Here is a 21540-nt window from a genome sequence, read left to right as displayed (position 1 = left end):
ATGGTAATCATTGAGCAGATACTTAGATCTGTTCTGGCCTGCAGAAAATACAGTCAGCAAAAGCACTTTTGCAGTCTATCTGACACTTTACTTTGATTCCAATTCCTCCAAAACATTGAAATAAGTGTCTCTCCCTGACAAGTGGTGAAGTTTACTTTACCCAGGTATGAAGCAAGCGCAAGGCTTCCAGTGACATTGCTCTTTCATGGAGATAAATCTAAGACCGATGACAGATTCCACAGCTGTTACATTCTTAGGCTTTGATGTTTCCGCTTTCATCTGTTACTGCCTTCATGAATGTGAACACACTCAAGCGCGCACACAAGTGTTAAAGATCATATCCAAGGCCCAGTTGCCTCATGTGGAAAGACAACTATGCTGTCCTAGCTGTCTGGACATTGCCAAAGAAAAAAAAAATCCCTACCAGTGCAGGGAGATATTCAGAATTTATTTGGAAAGATAAAATATGTTAATATTCTTCAGCTGAGCTGAGCTCTTCTTTCTGAGTCGCAAGTTGGCTTTGGAAATTGTGATCAAGGTTTCCTCTCTTTAAACAGCTCTGGTAGAAGGAAAAGAAAATCAACTGTGGGTAAATAAAGTATTTAGGTTAAAAATGAGCTCCACAGGGCAGCTTTATGTTGCAGACAGACAAGTACTCATCTGGAAAGAGATCGACAAACATATATACATGCACACACACATAGCGCACTTGTAGTTTGCTTCACCATTATAATCAAATTTAGTATATCCGCTCTGCAGCTTATGACAGGATGGATACATTTGATCTTTTGTTATGTATTCAGGACTAAATGTATTACTATTAAAGAGGCGCTGCTAGTTTCCAGACACTTCCAGGCACTGGTGATGATAGTGTGTATTGTCATTTACAAATTCATTTTCAAAAAGTCTCATTCAAGCCGCAGTCATGCATTCACATTGTCACCAAGATTTACAAAGTTATTAAATGTCAAGCTTTTCCTCAGTATCTAGGCATCATTAGTATGCGGGTGGGAAAAAACACAGTCAACACTGCCATAAACTATTATGAAACATTATGGAACCATTTACAACAATGAAAGCCCTCTGGGAAGTTGTGTATCTGTATGGCTTTTGCAAAATTATGAAGTAATGGCTTGAATTGGTGTCATTAAGATTCATAAAACATACAGGTATTGTACGTCGTTCTCTGTCGCAGGTCCTGTAAAACAGATTACTCTCCTGCATCCAGTTTGAAAGCACTACAAGCACGCTTTGATCTCCTGCAGAGGATCATTTCAGGGGACTTGCACTTTTCTTGAAACATTGAAAGGAGATTCCCTCAGTCCTGTGGAAATGTTCAAAGTCTCCTTTTTTTTAACTATGGGTCCAGGAAGGGGTTTTCCTTATTGCTTCAGGGAGGTTTGGAACATGTAGCAAGTGTAATGCTTTTTCAAAGAAATACTGAAGTGTTTGCCTCTCGAGTTCAATTCAGACAGTTTACTGTGAAATATTGGAAAGAAATAGCACAGCCTTCAAAGCATTTACAGCTGCCAAGCTAACTTTAAGCTTGGAAATAAAAGAGATCAGTTTTATATAGAGCAAGGACAGTGTAAATTCGAGATCCTTCCTACATTATCGATTTATTTTACACAAGATATTAATGTTTTTAAGAATAGTTTTTTTTAATTTAATCATTAAATGTAATTATCTTTAGTTAATAGGTAACATTAATTGTTTCTACACATGTTTTATTTATTTTTATTTTTATTAATTAATTATCTTTAGTTAATAGGTAACATTAATTGTTTCTACACATGTTTTTTTTTTTTATTATTAATTAATTATCTTTAATTAATAGGTAACATTAATTGTTTCTACACATGTTTTATTTTATTTATTTTATTTTTTTTTAGGAATACCAGCATTAATCAAAACCCTCTTGCAGTCTTTGTTTTCCATTCCAGTTCAACTCCTGCTGAAAAGATCAAATTTTCAGCTTCTGCTTTACAGCTACTATTAAAGCTGACAATAATCAATCCCTCATTTTCTTCTTCCCACAGCAACAAGAGCAGGACCCCACAAATCTTTACATATCCAACCTGCCAGTGTCAATGGATGAGCAGGAGCTGGAGAACATGCTGAAGCCCTTTGGTCATGTCATTTCCACACGGATCCTGAGGGACGCCAATGGCCTAAGTAGAGGAGTCGGCTTTGCCAGGTACTCACATAACTTCACCCAGAGAGCCCCACAATTATCTCCATTCAGCCTCACACTTCTCTTTGGGAACTGAATCCTTCAAGTTCTCGTTTCGTATTTGTCTGAGATAAGTGCATTTGTTGCAGATAAATGCTAAAAGCAATATCAAACTGAAATTTCTCACTGCCATTTACAACCCAAGGACTTTAAGCACCAATGATACACCTCCACATCACTGCACCCTTGGCTCCTTACCCTCAGTGCGAGTGTGTGTGGTCTTCTCAGTTACATTGTAGAGTGTGCCAGTCATTAGAAAGCAGTCAGTGAAGCATCCTGGGTCACTGGCTTTATAAGAAAAAATTTGAGACCCATTCAGAGACATGCTCACATTCCAAACACACACGCATACACAGTCACTCCTGTCACTAACTGTTTTTCTCTGCACACATACATGCACACACACTCACACAGTGACACGCCGGCTTTTGCTTGCCAAGCAGGCAATTAGTCATTGAGCTGTGATTGGGTGAGCAGAGCTGAATAGGGGCAGACAAAGAGGACTTGACACGCAACAGATCAGGCTGAATGGAGCTTTTAAACTGGGACAAAGGAAAGGAAACCCCATAGAAAACACAGACACACAAACACAAAGACACGCACAAGCCCACCTGAGGCATTTTTTCACAGGCATACATTGGGACTAATGCTTTCATATGGAGACATTTTCACTCACTGAAATATAGGACACTTCGGTCCGAGCCCACATCCGCAGAAAATACACAGATTTTTGCACACAAATAAAAAGCCACAGAACCTTTTGTGCTTATTATTTTGTCATGAATAGATCATAATCCTAAAGTCCAGCTTTTCTTTTTCTTTGTCACAGGATGGAGTCAACAGAGAAGTGTGACATAGTGATTCAAAATTTCAATGGGAAATTTCTGAAGACCCCTCCAGGCATGACAGGTAGGTGTCAAGAGATGTTTGTAAGGATCTGCTCATTAATGAGTGTTGTTGTAAAATCAGTCTGAAATGAAAGACTGTGCAACTGTGCAAATCATTAAAGTTGTGTGTTTTTATTTGTTTTTTTTATGTGTTTTTATTTTCTTTTTTTTTTAATCATCTTTTTTTTTAAAATACCTTTGTATGAATATTTACTTTCTCAGCAGTCTCAGTTCTTTTTGTGTTTATGTGTTTGTGTGTCCTCATCTACTGTTATTACATCTGTCTGAGGACAAAGCAGCACAAGTGCCATTGATAATACCTCATCATCTCTGCTCTTCTCTTTCTCTATTTCCCTCCCACTCTTTAGAGCTCCTTAAGATGATTTAGTAGAAGTTGTTCTCTGCACAAGAAACAGATTGAGGCAGACTTACGCACGAGGCGCATGCACATACACAGACAGACGTCCCCTAAAGCAAACAATCTGTCTCTGATTGTCCTGCAAGTAAACAACAAAAACTTGTTGCTTCTCTAACACACTGGCTCAAAGAGAGAAGAGAAGGGTTTGGTGAATGGACAGCGATAGAATAGAAGGAGGAACAGATGTGCGACACCATAATACAGATGTGCGATGTTTACATATCATCATGACCTTTTAAAATTGTCTAACATATACACACGATACACAGTTTTGTTTAGTGGATAAAAACTCTTCAGTGGGAGACATGAGATCACTGCAGCTAACAGCCTCACCCAGGGACTGGCCAAAGCTCAAACCAAGTCAGATTAAAACTTTAATTCTTAAAGACAATTCTTGGTTACTGCCTCTGTTACGGGAATTTTGTCATTCATTTAGTCCATTTGCAAATGACCACATGCAGCCTGAAAATACGTGACTGTAAAGAGAGGACTAAGTGTGCATCAGGGATGTAGGAAGTCATTTAGAGCTAGCAGAAAGGAAAAGAAAATCTATGTCATCTGCTTCTTCTTTGCTTTTCTGGAAGATTATATTCTATAACATCAAGCTTCCAACATGGAATGTCACAACTTAATGGATATAGCACAATATTACACTCAGGTAGGGATGCTTCATGCAGAAAACTGAATAAAAGACAATCAGGGAAGCAGAGGAGCAGAACGACATGGACATGTTTTATCCAAGTGTTATTCAGTGAGCCATTCCGTGCGAGTGAAGTATATTGTGTTAAAAGAGGAATGAAGCATGCATGAGAGCGAAAGAGAAAGAGACAGAGAAAGAGAGATGAACAGTGTATTGCATACAATTTTATAGTAAAATACAATTTACCTTTTAAATACTAACAACATCATAAAATAAACACGAGTTTGATATCTTTTTTAACCTTCTTTTAACAAGAGTCTTTTAACGAGAGGAAAACTGTAACTGCAGTTTGCAGTTTTACTGATTTGGCTTCAAAATTCTTCACATTTTCTTGTTGTAAAAGTAAATATTTCCAGCAGGGTACAAACCCCAAATTACGCAGATCGGACAGTGGTTTATTATTTATCTTTGAAACTTTTTTTTTATCCATTCAGCCTTTGTGTTGTCTGCTGAGGTTTATTGCCTCTCTGGAAAGCAACAGCAAGTGTCTGATGTGTGAAGTCTTCGTCTCTGTTGTGAAGTGCATGCTGAGTTTGTTGGGTTTGCTGGCTGCTCTCTCTGTAGCAGGCTGTCAGTTCTGGCAACATGTTCACAGTGGCAAGCTCTGCTTGTACAGTGTCTCTAAACTCTAAGAAATCAAAGTATGTCCTCAGACAAATACAAACATATAAATGGAACTACTGTGTAACTAGCTGATGTTGATAGATAACTAATGATGAACTTACTTTACAGCTACATTTTGACTGTAAGCTTTCACTTCCATAATGATATGGGTCTTTTATGATTTGTTAAAAAATCCAAATGCGTGGTCTGACTATTCATAGATCAGAACACTTCTTCCCCTTGAAGTGGCTGACATTCACATTAAAAGAAGTGACAACTAGAGGAGGATTTGACAACAAATGAGGTTATTGACAACAGCCCGGTGACATAATTCCATCTCAAAACTCTTATGAAACTGGTGTTTAATACATTGTGTCTACAGGTCCAGGTTCTGTTCATTGTCCTAATATATCTATGTACTGTCAGTGGCACTTCCAATGGCGTTGTGATAATACGAAAGACTTTTTGTTAATGTTGTTTTTAATTATGTCTTCTCAGCTGAAAGATCTCAAGAGAAATCAACACCATTTGTTCTCAGAATCACATCTTCCTTCTTATTATAACCAATCCAATGTCCTTGTAACTTGAAGGCACAATGTCCCTATTAACCAGTACTCATGAAAGGATGTGAAATGGTATAAGTCCCATTCACCTATTCACACACAGACACTAGTTCAGTATTTCTCTTGTTAAACTTAAGTGCTTTCACCTATCACTCACATTCATACCCCATCACAACAAGAGGCAACGTGGGTTCAGTGGTGTGCCCGAGAAAACTACGGCATGTAGTCAGGAAAGCCTGACTACCAGTTGGCAGACAATAAAGTGAAAGATTATTGTGTACATCATGAAAACAGAACATTTATAAGTTATCTCTGGGCATTGCAGGATTAATGGATACTTTTCTTTTAGCCTACTGTGGTAAAGTAGCAGTAAATACATCCTTATTTGATGTGGTCAGGTATTGATTAATAAATGTAATTTTTCTCACCATGTTTACTTTCATAGACTGCAATGATTTGTGCTTTTATGAGAGCTCATTCCAGAATATAAAATGTACAAATGTTATTACAATCATGTAAATGAAGAAAATGTTGAATAGATGTGTTCTTTCAAAAGTGCGTGCAGTAAGCGCCGTTTTGTGTGAACATTTTGTTCTGACTTAAGAACAACTCGAAGATAATAAAACAATGTTAAATTTAGAACCCTCACAAATATAATATCAGTGGACTCAAATTGTACAAACCAATACATAAAGAATTTGACCCAGGGACTTAGATCTTGTGGTTCGGGGCTACATCATACACCAAAGCCAAGTGTGTGATCCTCTGAATATTACTACAATCTGCCTAACTACATTCATGTGTCGACAGGTAGCAGTAATACATGAATAGGTAGGCGTGGGTCAAATGTCAGCATTGATTATAGGGCCACAGCTGCCGTTAATAGGAAGTCTATTGATCTGAAGCACTGTGACTCTTCCGAGTGGTTTTGCTAATAAGGATAGAGTGTGTAGTTCTGACTCCAAATTCAGACAGAAATGTAATTGATTAGCTTTAGGACATCCAAATTATTTTAATTTTCCATTTAACATATCAGGGACAAGCAGAGACAAGACATTTGTAGTTCTGAAAGGATTTGCTGTTTATAATAATATGTGTTGGAAACATTTCTATAGCTACAAATGTCTCAGTGGTTTTAGTGAGCTGTGCTGATCCGCAAATTTGACATTTCAGTTTTCAATAGAAATCAAGAAGTCAAGGGTTACGTATTTAGTCTGTGTTGTAGAACTTTACTCAGTATTTGCCATTCTGCCTCCACACTGTGAGCATAAAAGTCAGTGCCAGTGGGAAACCGTTTCTATACAAACATAAAGAGCAGATATGCTGCAGGATTTCTCCATGAAGTCAATGTCACAACGTTGTAAAATAAATCTGTTAATCTTGTTGTCATTATTTCACAATGACTCTTCATTTCCTTTCATTGTATAAACTAGCATGAGAGACTGTTCCTAATTAATTTTTTGTGAGAAGGGAAATCTTGATTTGTCTCCCAGGCAGGAGTTATTGAAGTTTTTGTTGTTACTCTGAACGTTAGCATTTCTCTTTTCAGTGTTTCCCCTCATTCTCTGTTTTATTGTTTTTTTCTGATTTCCTCCTGTCTGTCTCCCCACATGTCTCACATTTCACCTTCCCTCCCTTTTTCTCTTCTTATCCCATGACAGTTGTTATTCCCTAAACACCACTCTCTTTCTTTTTCCGTTCTCCTTTTTGTATCTTTTATCTTATTCCCTCCTTTTTCTCTCCAGGCATGTCCTGACGGGAAAAAAAACATAGTTCAAGTGTAAAGACGGTTCAGAAGTCCTAAATGAGCCATTATTCTTCTTACTTTTAGTCCAAATTAAAAGTTTCTTTTAAAAAATCTACAGAACCTTACAGCAGGTATGAAAGTTACACATCATATCCTTCTTCACATCAGCAGTGCTTCAATACTTCCTTCATTTTGGCATTTTAATTTTAATTTTCTAATAATGGGAGAAAAGAATTTAACAATGCTGCACTAAGAGGCTTTAATTACATTTCAACTCTATCCTGTTAAGTTTGATAGATGAAATTTGAAGGCACCAACAAAACTGAATTCACATGAGGTCTTGAAAGATTTTAAAATTAAATGCTTGAATTGACAAAATTAGCAAAGTAAAGCAATAATATTTCTGTAATGTGGTCTATTATGAGAAAATGTGGTTCAGTAAGCATCCTGACCCTGCAGCTGGACTCCGAGGACACTTTGGAGAGTCTCAACCTCAACCTCAAGTCTCTTCTGTTGCTGAAGTAAATATATTTATCACATCTATTTCACACTGGGGTCATCCTCTTAATGCTATCAAGGAGCTTCCCAGCTGTGTGTGTCCAGTAATATAGGAGCATACATTTTTAAAAATTAAGTTTTGTTTTAATTGTGGGAACAAATAGTTGGCGACTCTCCCATGGCTCGGGGCCCTTTGATGCTTGATGTCTAAAACAGGAAAATGGATTGCATTTCATTCAGCCCAGATCCGTGATTCCCCATTTAGTCACTTTTGGATCCCATTTTTTAGCTGAATGATTTCCCATGTTGCTCGCTAATGGATTGGATTTTATCTTAAACGAGAAAATTTCCCCAATTTAGGAATTGGTGGCCACAAACTGTATATTGTGTGGCAGTCCTGTCATTGTGTCTTTAATAACCGCAGATTGGTGATTTGCTTTGAAGCACCAAAGCCAATATCTACTGTATACATTATAGTGTAAACTGTATTGACTCTGAGTAACAAATCTTTTACTGTTAATTTACATTGCATCTACTGAATAATTTGACAGTATATTATGTTTAGCTGCTTATTTAAAAAGGGTATTAATTGTTTTGTTTGTTTGTGTTTTTACTTCCCTTATAAAAAAAGTATGAAATCACATGTTAAATATAACAATCCACTATCATCGTTCTGTTGTTTAGTAATAGGCATACATTTCCATTCCTTATCATCAAAAAATTACTATTGAGCTCCATACAATAGAATAATGGTCCATACTCCATACAATATTGAATTTTCAGTTTGAAGTTAGATTGGTAGTCTTTTTTTTTTCCAAAGAATGATGTTTGCACAACAGATAAATGTTGGTTTTAATCCCAACTTACCTTAAAGGTAAACTATTGATTTTAATACAGTAATTCCTGTTTTCATAATCAGTTCTGATTCACTTGTCACTTGCTTCACCAGTTTAATAGGAACAACACCAATCAGCAATCACAGTCATACCAGGCTTGCTAATGATCATGTAAATTACCAACACTTGCTGTTTTGGTTATACCTTAGGCCATAAAAGCAGGAAGCTTATTATTTGTGCAGTTAAATTATTTAAAATCCACTTCTTAACTCAAATCCTTTTGATTTTTACTTTCATAAATAAACTCCTCCTTGAGTCTCAAAAGACATCACTGTCAACAGCATGTCTGTCAAAACTGACAGACATGCTGTTGATTTAAGTCTTTGAGCTTTCTGTGATAAACTAGGTTTCCGGCAAGTGCAGACCATCCATAAACGTGGTCTGTGGTGTCAGGAAAGAGGTTTAGGTCGTTGTGCTGATAAATTAGAATTATATACTGTTATTTGAAAACAGAATTAATTGATTACTAATTTGCCCGCAATGATGTTCATATTTACTGAAAAGTTCTTACTGTTAGGGCAAAAACACACAGCAGCAAATCCATCCTGAACTCCTGCAGTTTTTTTTTTTTTTACAGTACAGCTTTCTTCCTCCTCTATATTTCTTTCCCTTTTTTTCCTCATGTGTCCCTTTCATCAGACCCAAAATAAAAATCTTTGTTTGCTCTGCTGGAGTTTCTTTAGTGCCCTCTTGCTATTTGCAATATCCCACTGCTCCAGTAACCGGTAACAGTATGTGATCTTCTCCTCACAGTAGCAGCCGCCCACCCTGCCACCAATAAACATGTCCTGTCATTTGAACATAAAATCACACACTGACCAACTCCACTTCACTCGGTAAAGCAACCAATGCATTTATCTATAACCATTAAGGCATGTAATGCTCAATCTCATATGACACATTGGGAATGAAAAACTAAAACACTGTGTTTTGTCATCATGTTTAGACTGTTTATTGGTGTAGTAAAAAGAGTTCAGAATATGTTCTTTTGACCCAGATAATGAAAAGAAAGCACAAAAAAAATCCTTTGCAGTGGGTGTAAGCAAATGCATTTATCTAATACAGCACTTTTTTCTTTTTATTTCATTTTTCAATGTAGGTCTTGGCAAACGTGTACTCTGTTTAATAACACTTAGACCGTGAAGTAGCAGTATTACACATGTCACATATTGTTCATTATTGTGTAGGTTGGTCATTTTACTTTTAGCTACACAGCGATTAAGCTGCTTCTGAATGAAGTACAAATAAACGTTCTTAGTTTGTCATATTTGAGACAAATTTGTTGTTAGCTTCTTACATTCATGGATAATTAAAACCATAATGAAATGAGTAAAATGATGTCTTATTGCTGCTATTAGACACTGGGGGTGTATCAATACAAAGCCTGTCTGAGATCTCGTCAGTTCAAACAAAACACACAGTACAGATCAAATTTATTTGAACCAATTCATTCATTCATTCATTTTCCAAACCGCTCAATCCAATGAAGGGTCGCAGGGAAGCTGGAGCCTATCCCAGTTGTCTTTTGGGCAAAGGCAGGGTACACCCTGGACAGCTCGCCAGTCCATCGCAGATATTTGAACCAAAATTAAATCAAAACCCTCACTGCAGATATTAACAACTTTGTTACCTTCCAGGTATTGAAAAGTACCCAACATTGTTAAAGCGTTAAAACCTACAATATCCTGACAGGTAGGTACTGCAAGGATTTGGTTGGCTTACATTGGTGGAAAGAAAGCATGCCATTTGGGGCACCAAGTAACTCAGTCTTTGTATCAGTCCATCAGCACATGTTGGTTTATGTTTTGAGCTGTATCACTGCAGCTTTACACAAGATTAATCACCTGAGTGGAGAAACTCCTCCAACCTACTCTCAGAAGATGTACTTCCTGAGGACTTTGCTTGTGTGTTGCTGTGGTGGTGCTGCATTTCAGCTGCTATCCTTCACACAAATAATTAAATTAATCTTTTTGTCGTTACTGCTCTGCAATTTAAGTAAAGAGCCCAAATTCTGTTAGTTGTGGTATCCAATGAAGAGGTGTATCTGTGATAAAGGCGAAGCAGGTAGCTGGCTTGAGAGGTGCAATATAACGTTCATGTAAAACAGATGAGGTTGTTGGTGTTTGATCATATATACTGTCCCATTGGGGATCATGACTGGAGACCAGCACTGAAAATCTTGAATAGGAAGCCACTCAAAAAATGTCAACAATTAAGCAAGACGATGAAAATGAATACATTCTAAAATAGTTGGATATACACAAAAGATAGAAATTATCTAAGGTTTTTCAGTTTTACTAACTTAAAAAATGTCATGATATATAAATGCATAAATTACTGAGTAGATCCTTTTTGTCATGACACTGTGTCTACAGTGTACTCGCTGCTGCATTCGTCTGATTAGCACTCGTGTTTTCAAATGTTCCTATTTGTAAAGGATTGTAAACCTTCTGCTTATGCAATAATATTTGTTCAGAACTATTTTAATTAACTTGACATGGATATAAATGGTGATAAGTTTAATTGAGCAAACACAGCTGCACCCAAATTAATCACAAATGCTTTGCTTTGTGTGACACAGCCTCAAGAGAGACAATTGCAGAGATCAAAGTGAACATTGAAAACACCCTTATACATAAAATGCAATAGCTGTGAAGCTGTGTCGCTATGAAAGCGGGCTGAAAAATGTTTGACACACAAATTTAAGCATCTTTTACCAGCTGATCTTTATTATCACATTCTCTTATTATTGACCTGCCAGTGCTTAACACCAAGGGTCCTTTTTATGACTTTTGAGGTAGTTTTAATTAAAATAGACTGAATTAAATGGCATGTTTTATCCATTTTTTACCTCTTTTTTTCTTTTTTGAAACAGTTGTGATGTGAAAACAATTCCCTGAAATGCCCATTTTATTGAACTGGTGATGTAACAACACACTGGAGTGCTGGTACTGTGTGGGTTCTTTTGCACAGTTTTTGGTGAACTACCCTTAGAAAAATGAAAGAAAAACTAAGTTAAGCATATAAATAAAAACAACCATAAAAACAACTATTGAAATTGTAAGGTTTTGGTAACATTGAAGATTTTTAGCAATAAACCAATACAGGTTTATTCATATCAAGTTGTAGGTCTTGTAGACTTTCAATTAGTTATGAATTAGTTATGATCTATTTTAATCTATTTAATGTTGGCACATAAGCAGACTTTAGCTTTTGTTGTTTGTTTTTTTAAACAGTACCCGTAAATAAGACAAAAAATTTTCAACTGCACGTTATAAAACATTTGATTTGTTTGTTCAGGTTGTTCTAAAAAGGTTTGGAACATTAGACTGGTGAAACTTGTGATCCATTTTTTTTTTTTAAAGTTTCAAGATATTTTGTTAAATGTGCTGCCCACAAAACTAAATTTTTATTTTATTTATTTTTTTTTTTTTTTAGGTTTGATGTAATTTCATTATATTTTTTTTTGCTGTCCAAGAGCCTTTGTATTTCTTTATTTCTTTTTTTTTTATTTTTATTTTATTTTTATAATGTTATTTTCGATTCTATTCTAGTCATTTAGCAGAAGCTTTTATCCAAAGTGACTTACATATGAGTGAGAACAACACAAGCACGACATCAAACAGTAGAGGACATCGTAGGAAGGTGCTGGTGGACTGTCCAGTTGGACGCAGGTCCTACCATGAAGTACTACAGCCTTTTTTTTTTTTTTTTTGTTTACTCCCTTCCCACCATATAATATCACCTATGTTAAAAAACAAATAATTAATACTATAATGTTTGTTGCAAAGAACTTGGCTAAGTTCTCCAACTTTCCAACAAATATAGCTTTACTAAGTGTTGAAGTGCTCCTTGAAGAGCTGAGTCTTCAGCTTGCTCTTAAAAGTAGACAAGCAGCTAATCTTTTTCCTGCTACACTTGCGGGTCAAATTCATGCAGTGTTTTTCTGGTTGTTGATGCTTCATATGGCACCAACATCTGCAAATGATTCTAGCATATTTTTTGATAAATGTTTTTTTTTTTTTTTGTTTGTTTTTGGACACTTCTATTAGCTGGCACAGACAGTGCTAGAGACTGACCGTCTGCTTCATCCCTCTTCTGTAGAACAGAAATTCACAAACAGCTATGAAACTCTAGATGAGCACAAGTCACATGCTCACTAGCTTATTAAATTGTAGAAGTGTTTTCATTTAAAATATTTGATTTCATAACTTAGATATTTTGGCTGTTCAGGCAACAGGTCAGGCAATAATGTGGCAAATGTTACACAAAGAATCAATTTCAAATAAATAATTTAATCTGTTCAAATGTCCTTCTTGGCGGAAAAGTATAAACTCCCGCATCTTTCTGAATTCAAGCTGGAAATGGACCAACTCATCCAACATATTTCAGCTCTGTTGATATATGTGTCTGTGTGGGCGAGTTTGTGTATGTAAACTCTGGCCTGTAGCACTTGGGCAGCAGTTAATGTCTGAGACTATAAAAACAGCTAACAATGAGAATGTATAATAGGACTGTCTGGCTCCTCGGATATATATATACATATATATATATATATATATATATATATATATATATATATATATATATATATATATATACATATATATATATATATATATATATATATATATATATATATATATATATATATAAATATACTGTCAGATGTAGCAGTTTCATGTGAACAAAAATAATTCGTATAGATTAGCAAGAGTTTTATTTTGTCTGTAACATTGGCATGCGAGAAAGTGTGTTGTAGGTAAATTTGGGAAGCTTTCAGCCATCATTTTTGTGGCTTTTTCTGTCTTTTACACTAATACAATAAGACAGTTGCAGAAAACAGATGCAGATTTTTTTTGTCGTATTCTGATAGTAGCAATTGTTTGTCTACAAACATTCATGCTCCAGTGAACTTTCTACATGATAAATATAAATAATAAAATAACAAAATAAAATGGGAAAGATCAGATCACAGGCTGACCCAGCTTCTGTGGAAATTCCTACAAATCAGTTCAAAATGAGGCTCAATGTGTGTGGCCTCTACCTGTATGCATTCCTTACAACTTCTGTGCATGCTCCTACTGAGATAATGGATGTTCACATGGGGGCTCTCCTCCCAGACCTCGATCATCAGTCATCAGACATCAGTCAACCCTTGGACAGGTTTTGGTGCAACATGACGGCAGTGGATCGGTCGGGACATGTGGCCCCACAAGCAAGTGTCATGGCACTGTTGCCATCTTCATGCAGGAATAACTCACACCCTTCAGCCACATGAGACGAAGCATTTCCATGCATCAGAAGGAACCCATGTCCCTCTGCAGCAGCATGTGGTCCGGCAGTGGTTCTGAAGATTTCATCACAATACTAATGGTAGTCAGGCTACATTAGGCTAGCACGTCGAGGTTTTTTGTGGCCTTCTAGGGATATACCTCTCCAGACTATCACTAAGCCAAACAGTCACGATGGAGGATGCTGCAAGCAGCAGAACATTCTCCACTGCATCCGCAGACTTCATAATCTGTGTCACTTGTGCTCAATGTGGTCTCATCTGTGAAGAGCAAATGGTGCCAACTGGTGAATCTGCCAATCCTGGTGTTTTCCGAAGAATGCCAATCGGGCTTCACGATGCAGAGCCCCATTTGTGGACGCTGGGCCCTCATGACCTCCCCCCCCCCCCGACTGGTACAGAATTTCTTCCCATTATGTGCCACGATATATTGTAAAAGACCATCTTGGCCTTTATCTACCACTGGAACATCTTAAAGCGTTTCACAAACTCACAAATGATTGAAATAAGAAACCAAGTTTCTTTAATGTTTTATAAACTTATATTATGGATCAGATCCTCATCTTGTAACTTTTGACCGACTGATGTTAAACAATAAGGACTGGTCAAAAACAAGCTATGCCGCTGTACAATGTGTCCACACTAATAAAAAAAAATTAAATGTGACCCTTTGAATGTTGTTTTTGTTTCATTGTCTCTGCAAGTCAGTGAGACGTGTGGGCATACTCTTTAGTATGTCAACAGGGAGGTGAAAAGAAAGATTTTGACTTCTACTAAAAACATGGCACAGTATTTCATGATTTTTCAGGCCCCTCTTGCAACTCTATTTCAAGAAAAAACAAGTATCGTTGAGTCTAGTGACTTTTTCTGGTGTTATTGAAAACTTTTGGCGAGTAACGTGAAACCACGTATGGTTGCATAAGCTGTTGCGTAAGCCCCTCCCCTGTCCAAAAGAACACTAGAGTTTGGTCCCCAGCATCCAGTCTCAAGCTGGAGTCAGAGGTGATTACCTCTGCTACAGGACCAGACTGAAGCCTCAACTCATTCTGATTTACAGTCAGATATTAATGTCTCCTAATGAAGAGTGTGGGCAAAAACATTTAAAAAGTTAAAAGTACTGTAACATATTGTATACTGGAGCTGTTTGTTAAATTCCTTAAAATAACCTTTTCATTTTGAGTCTGTTCAGTTTTGATCTTTTCAGTTTTTTGTCCTGCTGTTTTGAATAGAAATAAAAATAAATGTGTTTTTATGGACATCATTGTGCCTGAGTTTACAATATTTGCACAATACTCACTTCTAAACATCATTGAATTAAATTACTACATGCATACACTTGGAAGTCTAATGTGAATGCACAGAGCATTACTAAAGACACATGGCAGGAAGGGGGGTGATTGAGAAAGATAAACAGCAAAAAACGACAGAGGCTAACAGTGTGGCCTGCTTTTCAGATAAAAAAAAAAAAAAAAAAAAATCTCATTACCACACCTTAATGACAAAGTGCAGTGGTCTTAAATGCAATGTGATCGCACCACACTGTGTCTCTATTTTTGCTTACCCCTGGAGTACTCCTGTGAGCCCCGGGCAGCTGAGAAAATGTATTCTTATACTGTAGTTTACAGCTATGGAGGAACACCTATGGAGTCTACTTCTTATGTCATTTAGCATAGCTGTTTTCTCTGTTATTCTTCAAATAACTTCCTTGCAGACATCCATACAGACTATTTCTTGTGTCAATCCATGGAAACCTTATCAGGGTTGAATGCATCTTTAAGGTCCCTTGCAGATACCATATACCTGCTGTAGATATTTTTTCAGACTCTCACTTTTTATTTTTAAGTTTCCTTGATTTAAAAAAAAAAAAAAAAATTATTTAATGAATTTTTGAAAAACATTGTTTGTGCAGGAAGGCTATTTTGTGTTTGTCATACTGTGTTGTCTTTGGCATTTTTTTGTAGGTGCAACTAAATAAATGGAAACAGATGTGTGTCTTTGCAACAAGCTGCTTGAATCAAAGTGACTAAAGATACTATTTAAAATTGTTTCTGGGCAAAGTTTTCATTCACCGCTTTACTACGGGGCTTTGTTATGTTTAAATGATTGAATACACTGCCGGCTTAACAAAAGCATACTCCCTCTAAATAGGTAGGCACAAAAAACAGGTTTAGAAAAATGGGGGGAAAGTGAGAAAAAGGGAAAAACTTTGCATGTCCTGATAACTATTGCTTGAAACTATTTGAACCATAATAAGACAGTCTGGCTCCTTGGATAGGAAAAGAAATGGTGATGGTTCAACACACAGAGTACTGCACAAGTAATTGGAGAATGTTGCATTGTGAAAATACTGATTGGACCCATGTAACAACTCTCAGTTAAACATGCAACTTCATTTACTGTTTTCTTGATAAAAGTCTAAATTATTTAATGAAATGTTTGCACATTTAGTGGCAGGATGTTATAACTTGATCCCACTGAATTAGCTGTAGTCTTCAGACCATGACACTCTCTTCAGTGTCATGTTTCATGTTGGGAACATTACTTTTGTAGTATTTTTTTTAGTCATTCTCTCACTGAAGTGCTTTTCAACACGGAAGCCATTATTTACACTGACTATTATTCTAACAGTTTCCAAAAATATGTACTTAATTTGCATGAAATTAATATCGAATTTAGTCTCTTCTCCTCCCAATAATAATGCCCATGTACATGTTGGGCTACTTCCCTCTTTTACTTGAAGTTAGAGTTTGACAAACTTATTTTTATGTGAGGTCACACTCAGTTAATCCTAATTGTGCCTTTCTGCTTTCATGGTCCAGAAAAGGGCTTTATTTTCTTTGGAGCGATTACAATCGCCATCTATCGCCCTGGGGTCAAACTGTATGAAGTTTTTTAGCGTTGTAAGTGTGCCTCTTTTCTTTGTTATTTGAACCATGCTCACATCGCTTTGATGATTAGCCTGTGGCTTTGTTTCTACGCCAAAGCTGCTTCTGAGAAAGCATGGTTGTAGGAGTTGTAGAGATGGCGTGATAATGCTGTTGTTTAGATGTTTTGATAAAGCTGGGGGCGATAAATCTGAGAACTAAATGTAGTTTGAAGGTCCAGCCTATTTGTGTCATATTTTTCTCCCCTCAATCTAATCTTGATAGCATGCATTCTTTTTTTTTTTGTTGCTTGCTATTAAGATGATTAATCCATCTATTTGCTTGTCCTTGCCTCCGTCCCTTTCTGTATGACTCACTTTGTAGCTCCTGCAGAGCCTTTGCTGTGCAAGTTTGCTGATGGAGGCCAGAAGAAGAGGCAGACCCAGGTCAAATATCCCCAGAACGGCCGACCGTGGACACGAGATGGAGAGGTGAGGTTTACGAGTTTATCAAATCATCAAATAGAGCTTGCCAAAAAAGATGACCTTCATTGGTCACAGCTTATTCCCATTGTTATCCAAGATTCTTTTTAAGTTCAATTTAATTTAAAAAACTTTATTTACCCCAAAGGGACGTTTTATTCCATTTTCTCTTACTGAATGAGCAAATCACTTTTACTGGGGAGAAAATTGCAGAATTAACAAAAATGCTGTTATTTTAAATGAGCAGCCACAAGTACAACATTACAACCATAAACCATTTTGTACCATATTGTGATTAGCTTTGGGGCCTAAATATATCACTAATATTAACAAATCAGTAAAGTGTCTTTCATAAACTGCTCTAATTTAAAACAAAAGCATTTATAATCAGAAAAATAGAAAAGACAAAGCCTCCTCCCAGGGATTTTATCACCATTCATTTCCAGTACAATATTACAAGTTCAGTTTTAGATGCTGCCGACATATATACAACTGGAATTTAGGGTTTCAAAAGTGCCAAGTTGTTTTTTGTCTTTTTTCAAGCTTCCACCTCCAGGCTGTCATCTCCTGAAGAAATGAAACCTTGCAAAGCGAATTGAAAGCAGGCCGACTGTTGCACAATGACTGAGTTCAGATTTTTAGTGTCAATACCAAAGCTTCAGTTTGCAGAACAAGGGAGAAAGAATAATAATGTCACCACCCACACATGGAGAGCAGTTTTCCTAATGCTCATATAGCATGGAGGTTGGGAAAGAGCAGGGTGGTGAGGCCAAATGAAATGGCACCAGACTGTGACTGTGCTGTAACAAGACCCACCACCACCACCACCACCACCACAACAACAGGACGTGCTGTGTTTGTGTTTGACCTTGGTGGGTGTCTGCGTGAAGCAGGCACAGATTGCAGCTTTAGTTTTTATTTATGAGAGAAAAGAGTAATGCTTCATTTCAGGGCTTCCTTTACTTTACAGCTGATGTCCTGGTGTTGGGAATTCTTAATCGATCTCCTGTTGTCGACAATCGCTTCGGTTTTTAATGTGAAATAAATTATCAGTGATTTCAGCGAGATTCCCTACACATTTTGTCAGTGATCCAAGTCCTGATGAGCCTCACTTGGCCCTGAAACATCTTGTCAGGGGTTTACGCATTTGTCCGAGCCAGGTCTCAGAGTCCAGGCTGACTAATAGAGACATCTGGCCGTGGAGATGGTTTGTGGTGCTTCACTGCCCCCGTACACTCAGTCGACCGATCCTAATCTCCCAGAGTCCCTCACTTCTAAATGAGTCTGGCCTTGGGAAATTGACATGAGCACATATCACACACACACAATCCCTCACACACACACTTGTTCAGAGAGCCACAAATAGGATACGCTTGCAGCTGGACAGCAGCCGAGGAATGTTTTCTAATTTCTGTTGTTATTGTGGAAGAAGAGACGTTACAGAAGCTGATTTCCAGCTTTGTCATATTTCTTAAAAAAACACTTCATAAATGGACACAAAACATTACTAAATGTAAATATTTACAAAGTTAAAATATAGAAATTCTTGAGCAATGTTTTTCCTCTTTTTGCTTTGCTCATGTTTGCTTAAGAGCTGACATGAAAGTGATTTCACAAGGTTAACGTTCACTCTTACCACTTAATGTTGTTGATGTGATGAAATTTTTATTGCTTCTTCAGTCAGTCACCCCCTTTTCTAGGAAAGTTGAGGAAAAGCCCAACTATGCAGTAGAGTTTAGCATCGGGGCATCCTGTCAAACCATACACCAGTTTGGAGAGGAATGCCCTGTATGGAGGACAGAACAAGTACAAATTGACTTGTGGAAGACTGTAGTGAGAAGAAGAGGAAAAGACAGAAAGGAAGAGAGAGATGTGGGGAAAAATCAAGATTAAAGTACTGAAATACTTGGTTTTTTTTTTGCAAAATTGCCAAGAGGTGGCCAAATGTTTAAAGATCTTAATCAAACTTGGAAAAAGATGCACAGTCTCACATTGAAACAGCAGAGATGAGATGGACTGAGAGTGTACAACGTGACTACTGTTGGAGATTCTTGTGATAACAATATAAGGGAGTTGTGTTGTTAAACACTTTCCTTCTGATTTACATTGACTGGAGTAGTTATAACTGAACTCTGTGGATACTCAAGAGTGACACTGAGCAACTTCAGTGTTGTGTTCACTGCAGCGCTGTTGAGCAAGACATCTCGCATTACAGATGTAATAATAATTAATCACAAAACAGAAAATATTATACTGTATATATTAAATAGATTAATAATAATCAGTATTTTCCACTTATTTTTGTGAGAAAGTTAAATTCTCTTAAATTAAGTTTGAGCTCAGTTTACTCTCATTGGATTTAGTATTTTTTGGGCACTTCATCACTGCCAATTTCTGAACTAAATGCATGATTGACTGCTTTATGGAAACTCAAAAATCATTTCTCATTTCTCTCCTAGTCGTCTCATTTCTACTCTTTCATGTATTCACCAGCTGTATAATTGTAAATAACTGAGAACTTTAACTCAATTTTAAGTGTGGGTCTATCTTCCCCTTCAAGTGCTTCTTTCACTTTTTTTGTACAGGAAGAAGTTTCTTAGATCGATTCTCCGTGTGGATTTGGTATATTCTCCATCTGCCTGGGTGGATTTTTCAGAGTATTTCAGCTCCCCCTACAGTTCAGAGCAAACATGTTAGGTTTATTGCTGATTCTGAACTAATCAAAGGCCTGCAAGGTTGATTTTTACCTGTTCAGAGTGTTCCTCACCCACCCTACACTCCTCACCACCCCTGCTAAAGCAGGTATTAGCTTGGCAAATGCATTCATCTTTTTTCTTTTTTTTCTTTCTTCCTTTCTTGCTTTCTTTCTTTCTTTCTGATGAAATTTCTGCTGAAGTCCCTTAGTATTTGTTAACTCATTATATTAACATATGGGTGAGGTTTTTTAAGACATAAATGGTTTTATAATTCTGGAGCATTTAATGAGCTTGGTTTTTGTGCATTATATGTTGTTCAATCTTACAAGGTATATATATATATATATATATATATATATATATATATATATATATATATATATATATATATATATATATATATATATATATATATATATATATAGCTATTTTATCAGCTTTTTCTCTTTACTGAACATAAAATATTTTGAACAGTGTGGCATGAAAAGAAAGGTAGATGAACCAAGGTGAAGAGACGGTATGTAAATCACAACAAAATCTCAGAGAGTACAATGAAAGAAATCACCACTGTTACAGAAACAAATGGTCACAAACTGTATCTCAATTATACGTGGATGATTTGGGTCATTGGCCATATTTGTTGCCATTCATCCATTCATGAGTAATTTATAATTTATCAATCAACATGTGAAAACAAAATAACCACAAATAATTCAAATATTTTTTCAGATATTAACATTGTTTTTTTCTCTTTCTTTCTTCTCAACAGAGTGGTATGGCGTTAACATATGATCCCACAGCGATGCAAAATGGGTAGGTGGAATTTTTTTTCCTTAAACATAAAAACTGTGTTTATATCTTTTAATTTGACTCTTTAACTTTCACACTAACAAAAAGACCAGAAAAATAATGTTCATCTGTTTTTTTCTGTTTGTTTTGGACAAGAATAAACAGAATACAGTTTTTTAGTAAGTGGATGAGATGTTAAAAAGAAGAAATTAATAATATTGTAACAATAGTGAAATGGTTGAAATTTGAACAGCAGTGTCATAACAAACACTTAGTTTGGATTTTACATGCCCAAACCAATTGGGAGAGATGCTCAGGCAGGTTTATTTCCACCATTTTTTTCAAGAAATTTATTAAAGTCACTGCAAATTTACCTCTACTAAATTGTAAACCAGGACCTTAAAGGGATAAAATAAGCACATTTTCAGAAATGTCAGAAAGACTTTATTTTTTGTTTGTTTTGTACATTTGTTTAAATTAGCTATTGATTAACCAAATTTACAGTATTTAGAAAATATTAACAAATCTAGAATTTGAACTGATAATTCCATTTTGTCCAATTGATTAAAGAACATTTAATGACTTGGTGATTAAATATATTTGTTTCAGAATGTGCATCCACTCTTGAACAGACTGCTAAGCAGTTCATTTTTGTCACCATATAATTTTGCACGTCATTATCCATTATGCATTTTTTGCATTAAAAAAACTGACACTCACCAAATGAATCCATGAATCAGTTTGACACAGTCCAGTCAAAGGATAAACTATAGAGTTGCAATCTCCATGGTGACACTAGACAATCATTTTTATGTCATTAGGTCAAATTAATAGTGAGTTCGTTATCATTAAAGAACAATTACCATTTCAT

The 21540-nt window shown here is 36.3% G+C and overlaps 1 protein-coding gene across 2 annotated transcripts in view; it reads left to right on the top strand.

Annotated features, from left to right (window-relative positions):
- LOC306756526 (RNA-binding motif, single-stranded-interacting protein 3-like) overlaps window positions 1–21540 on the top strand; it is a 143580-nt gene that overhangs the window by 100374 nt on the left and 21666 nt on the right. For both annotated transcript variants that reach the window (XM_079241282.1, XM_079241281.1), the window contains 4 exons: window positions 2040–2197; window positions 3063–3142; window positions 17087–17193; window positions 20650–20693. In XM_079241282.1, coding sequence (XP_079097408.1) covers window positions 2040–2197; window positions 3063–3142; window positions 17087–17193; window positions 20650–20693 — 389 coding nt within the window. The remainder of the gene's footprint in view (window positions 1–2039; window positions 2198–3062; window positions 3143–17086; window positions 17194–20649; window positions 20694–21540) is intronic.

This window comes from Telmatherina bonti (genome assembly GCF_933228915.1).
Source record: "Telmatherina bonti genome assembly, chromosome: 5".
NCBI lineage: Eukaryota > Metazoa > Chordata > Actinopteri > Atheriniformes > Telmatherinidae > Telmatherina > Telmatherina bonti.
Note: the sequence above shows the minus strand (reverse complement) of the source record. Positions and strands in the feature narration are given on the sequence as shown.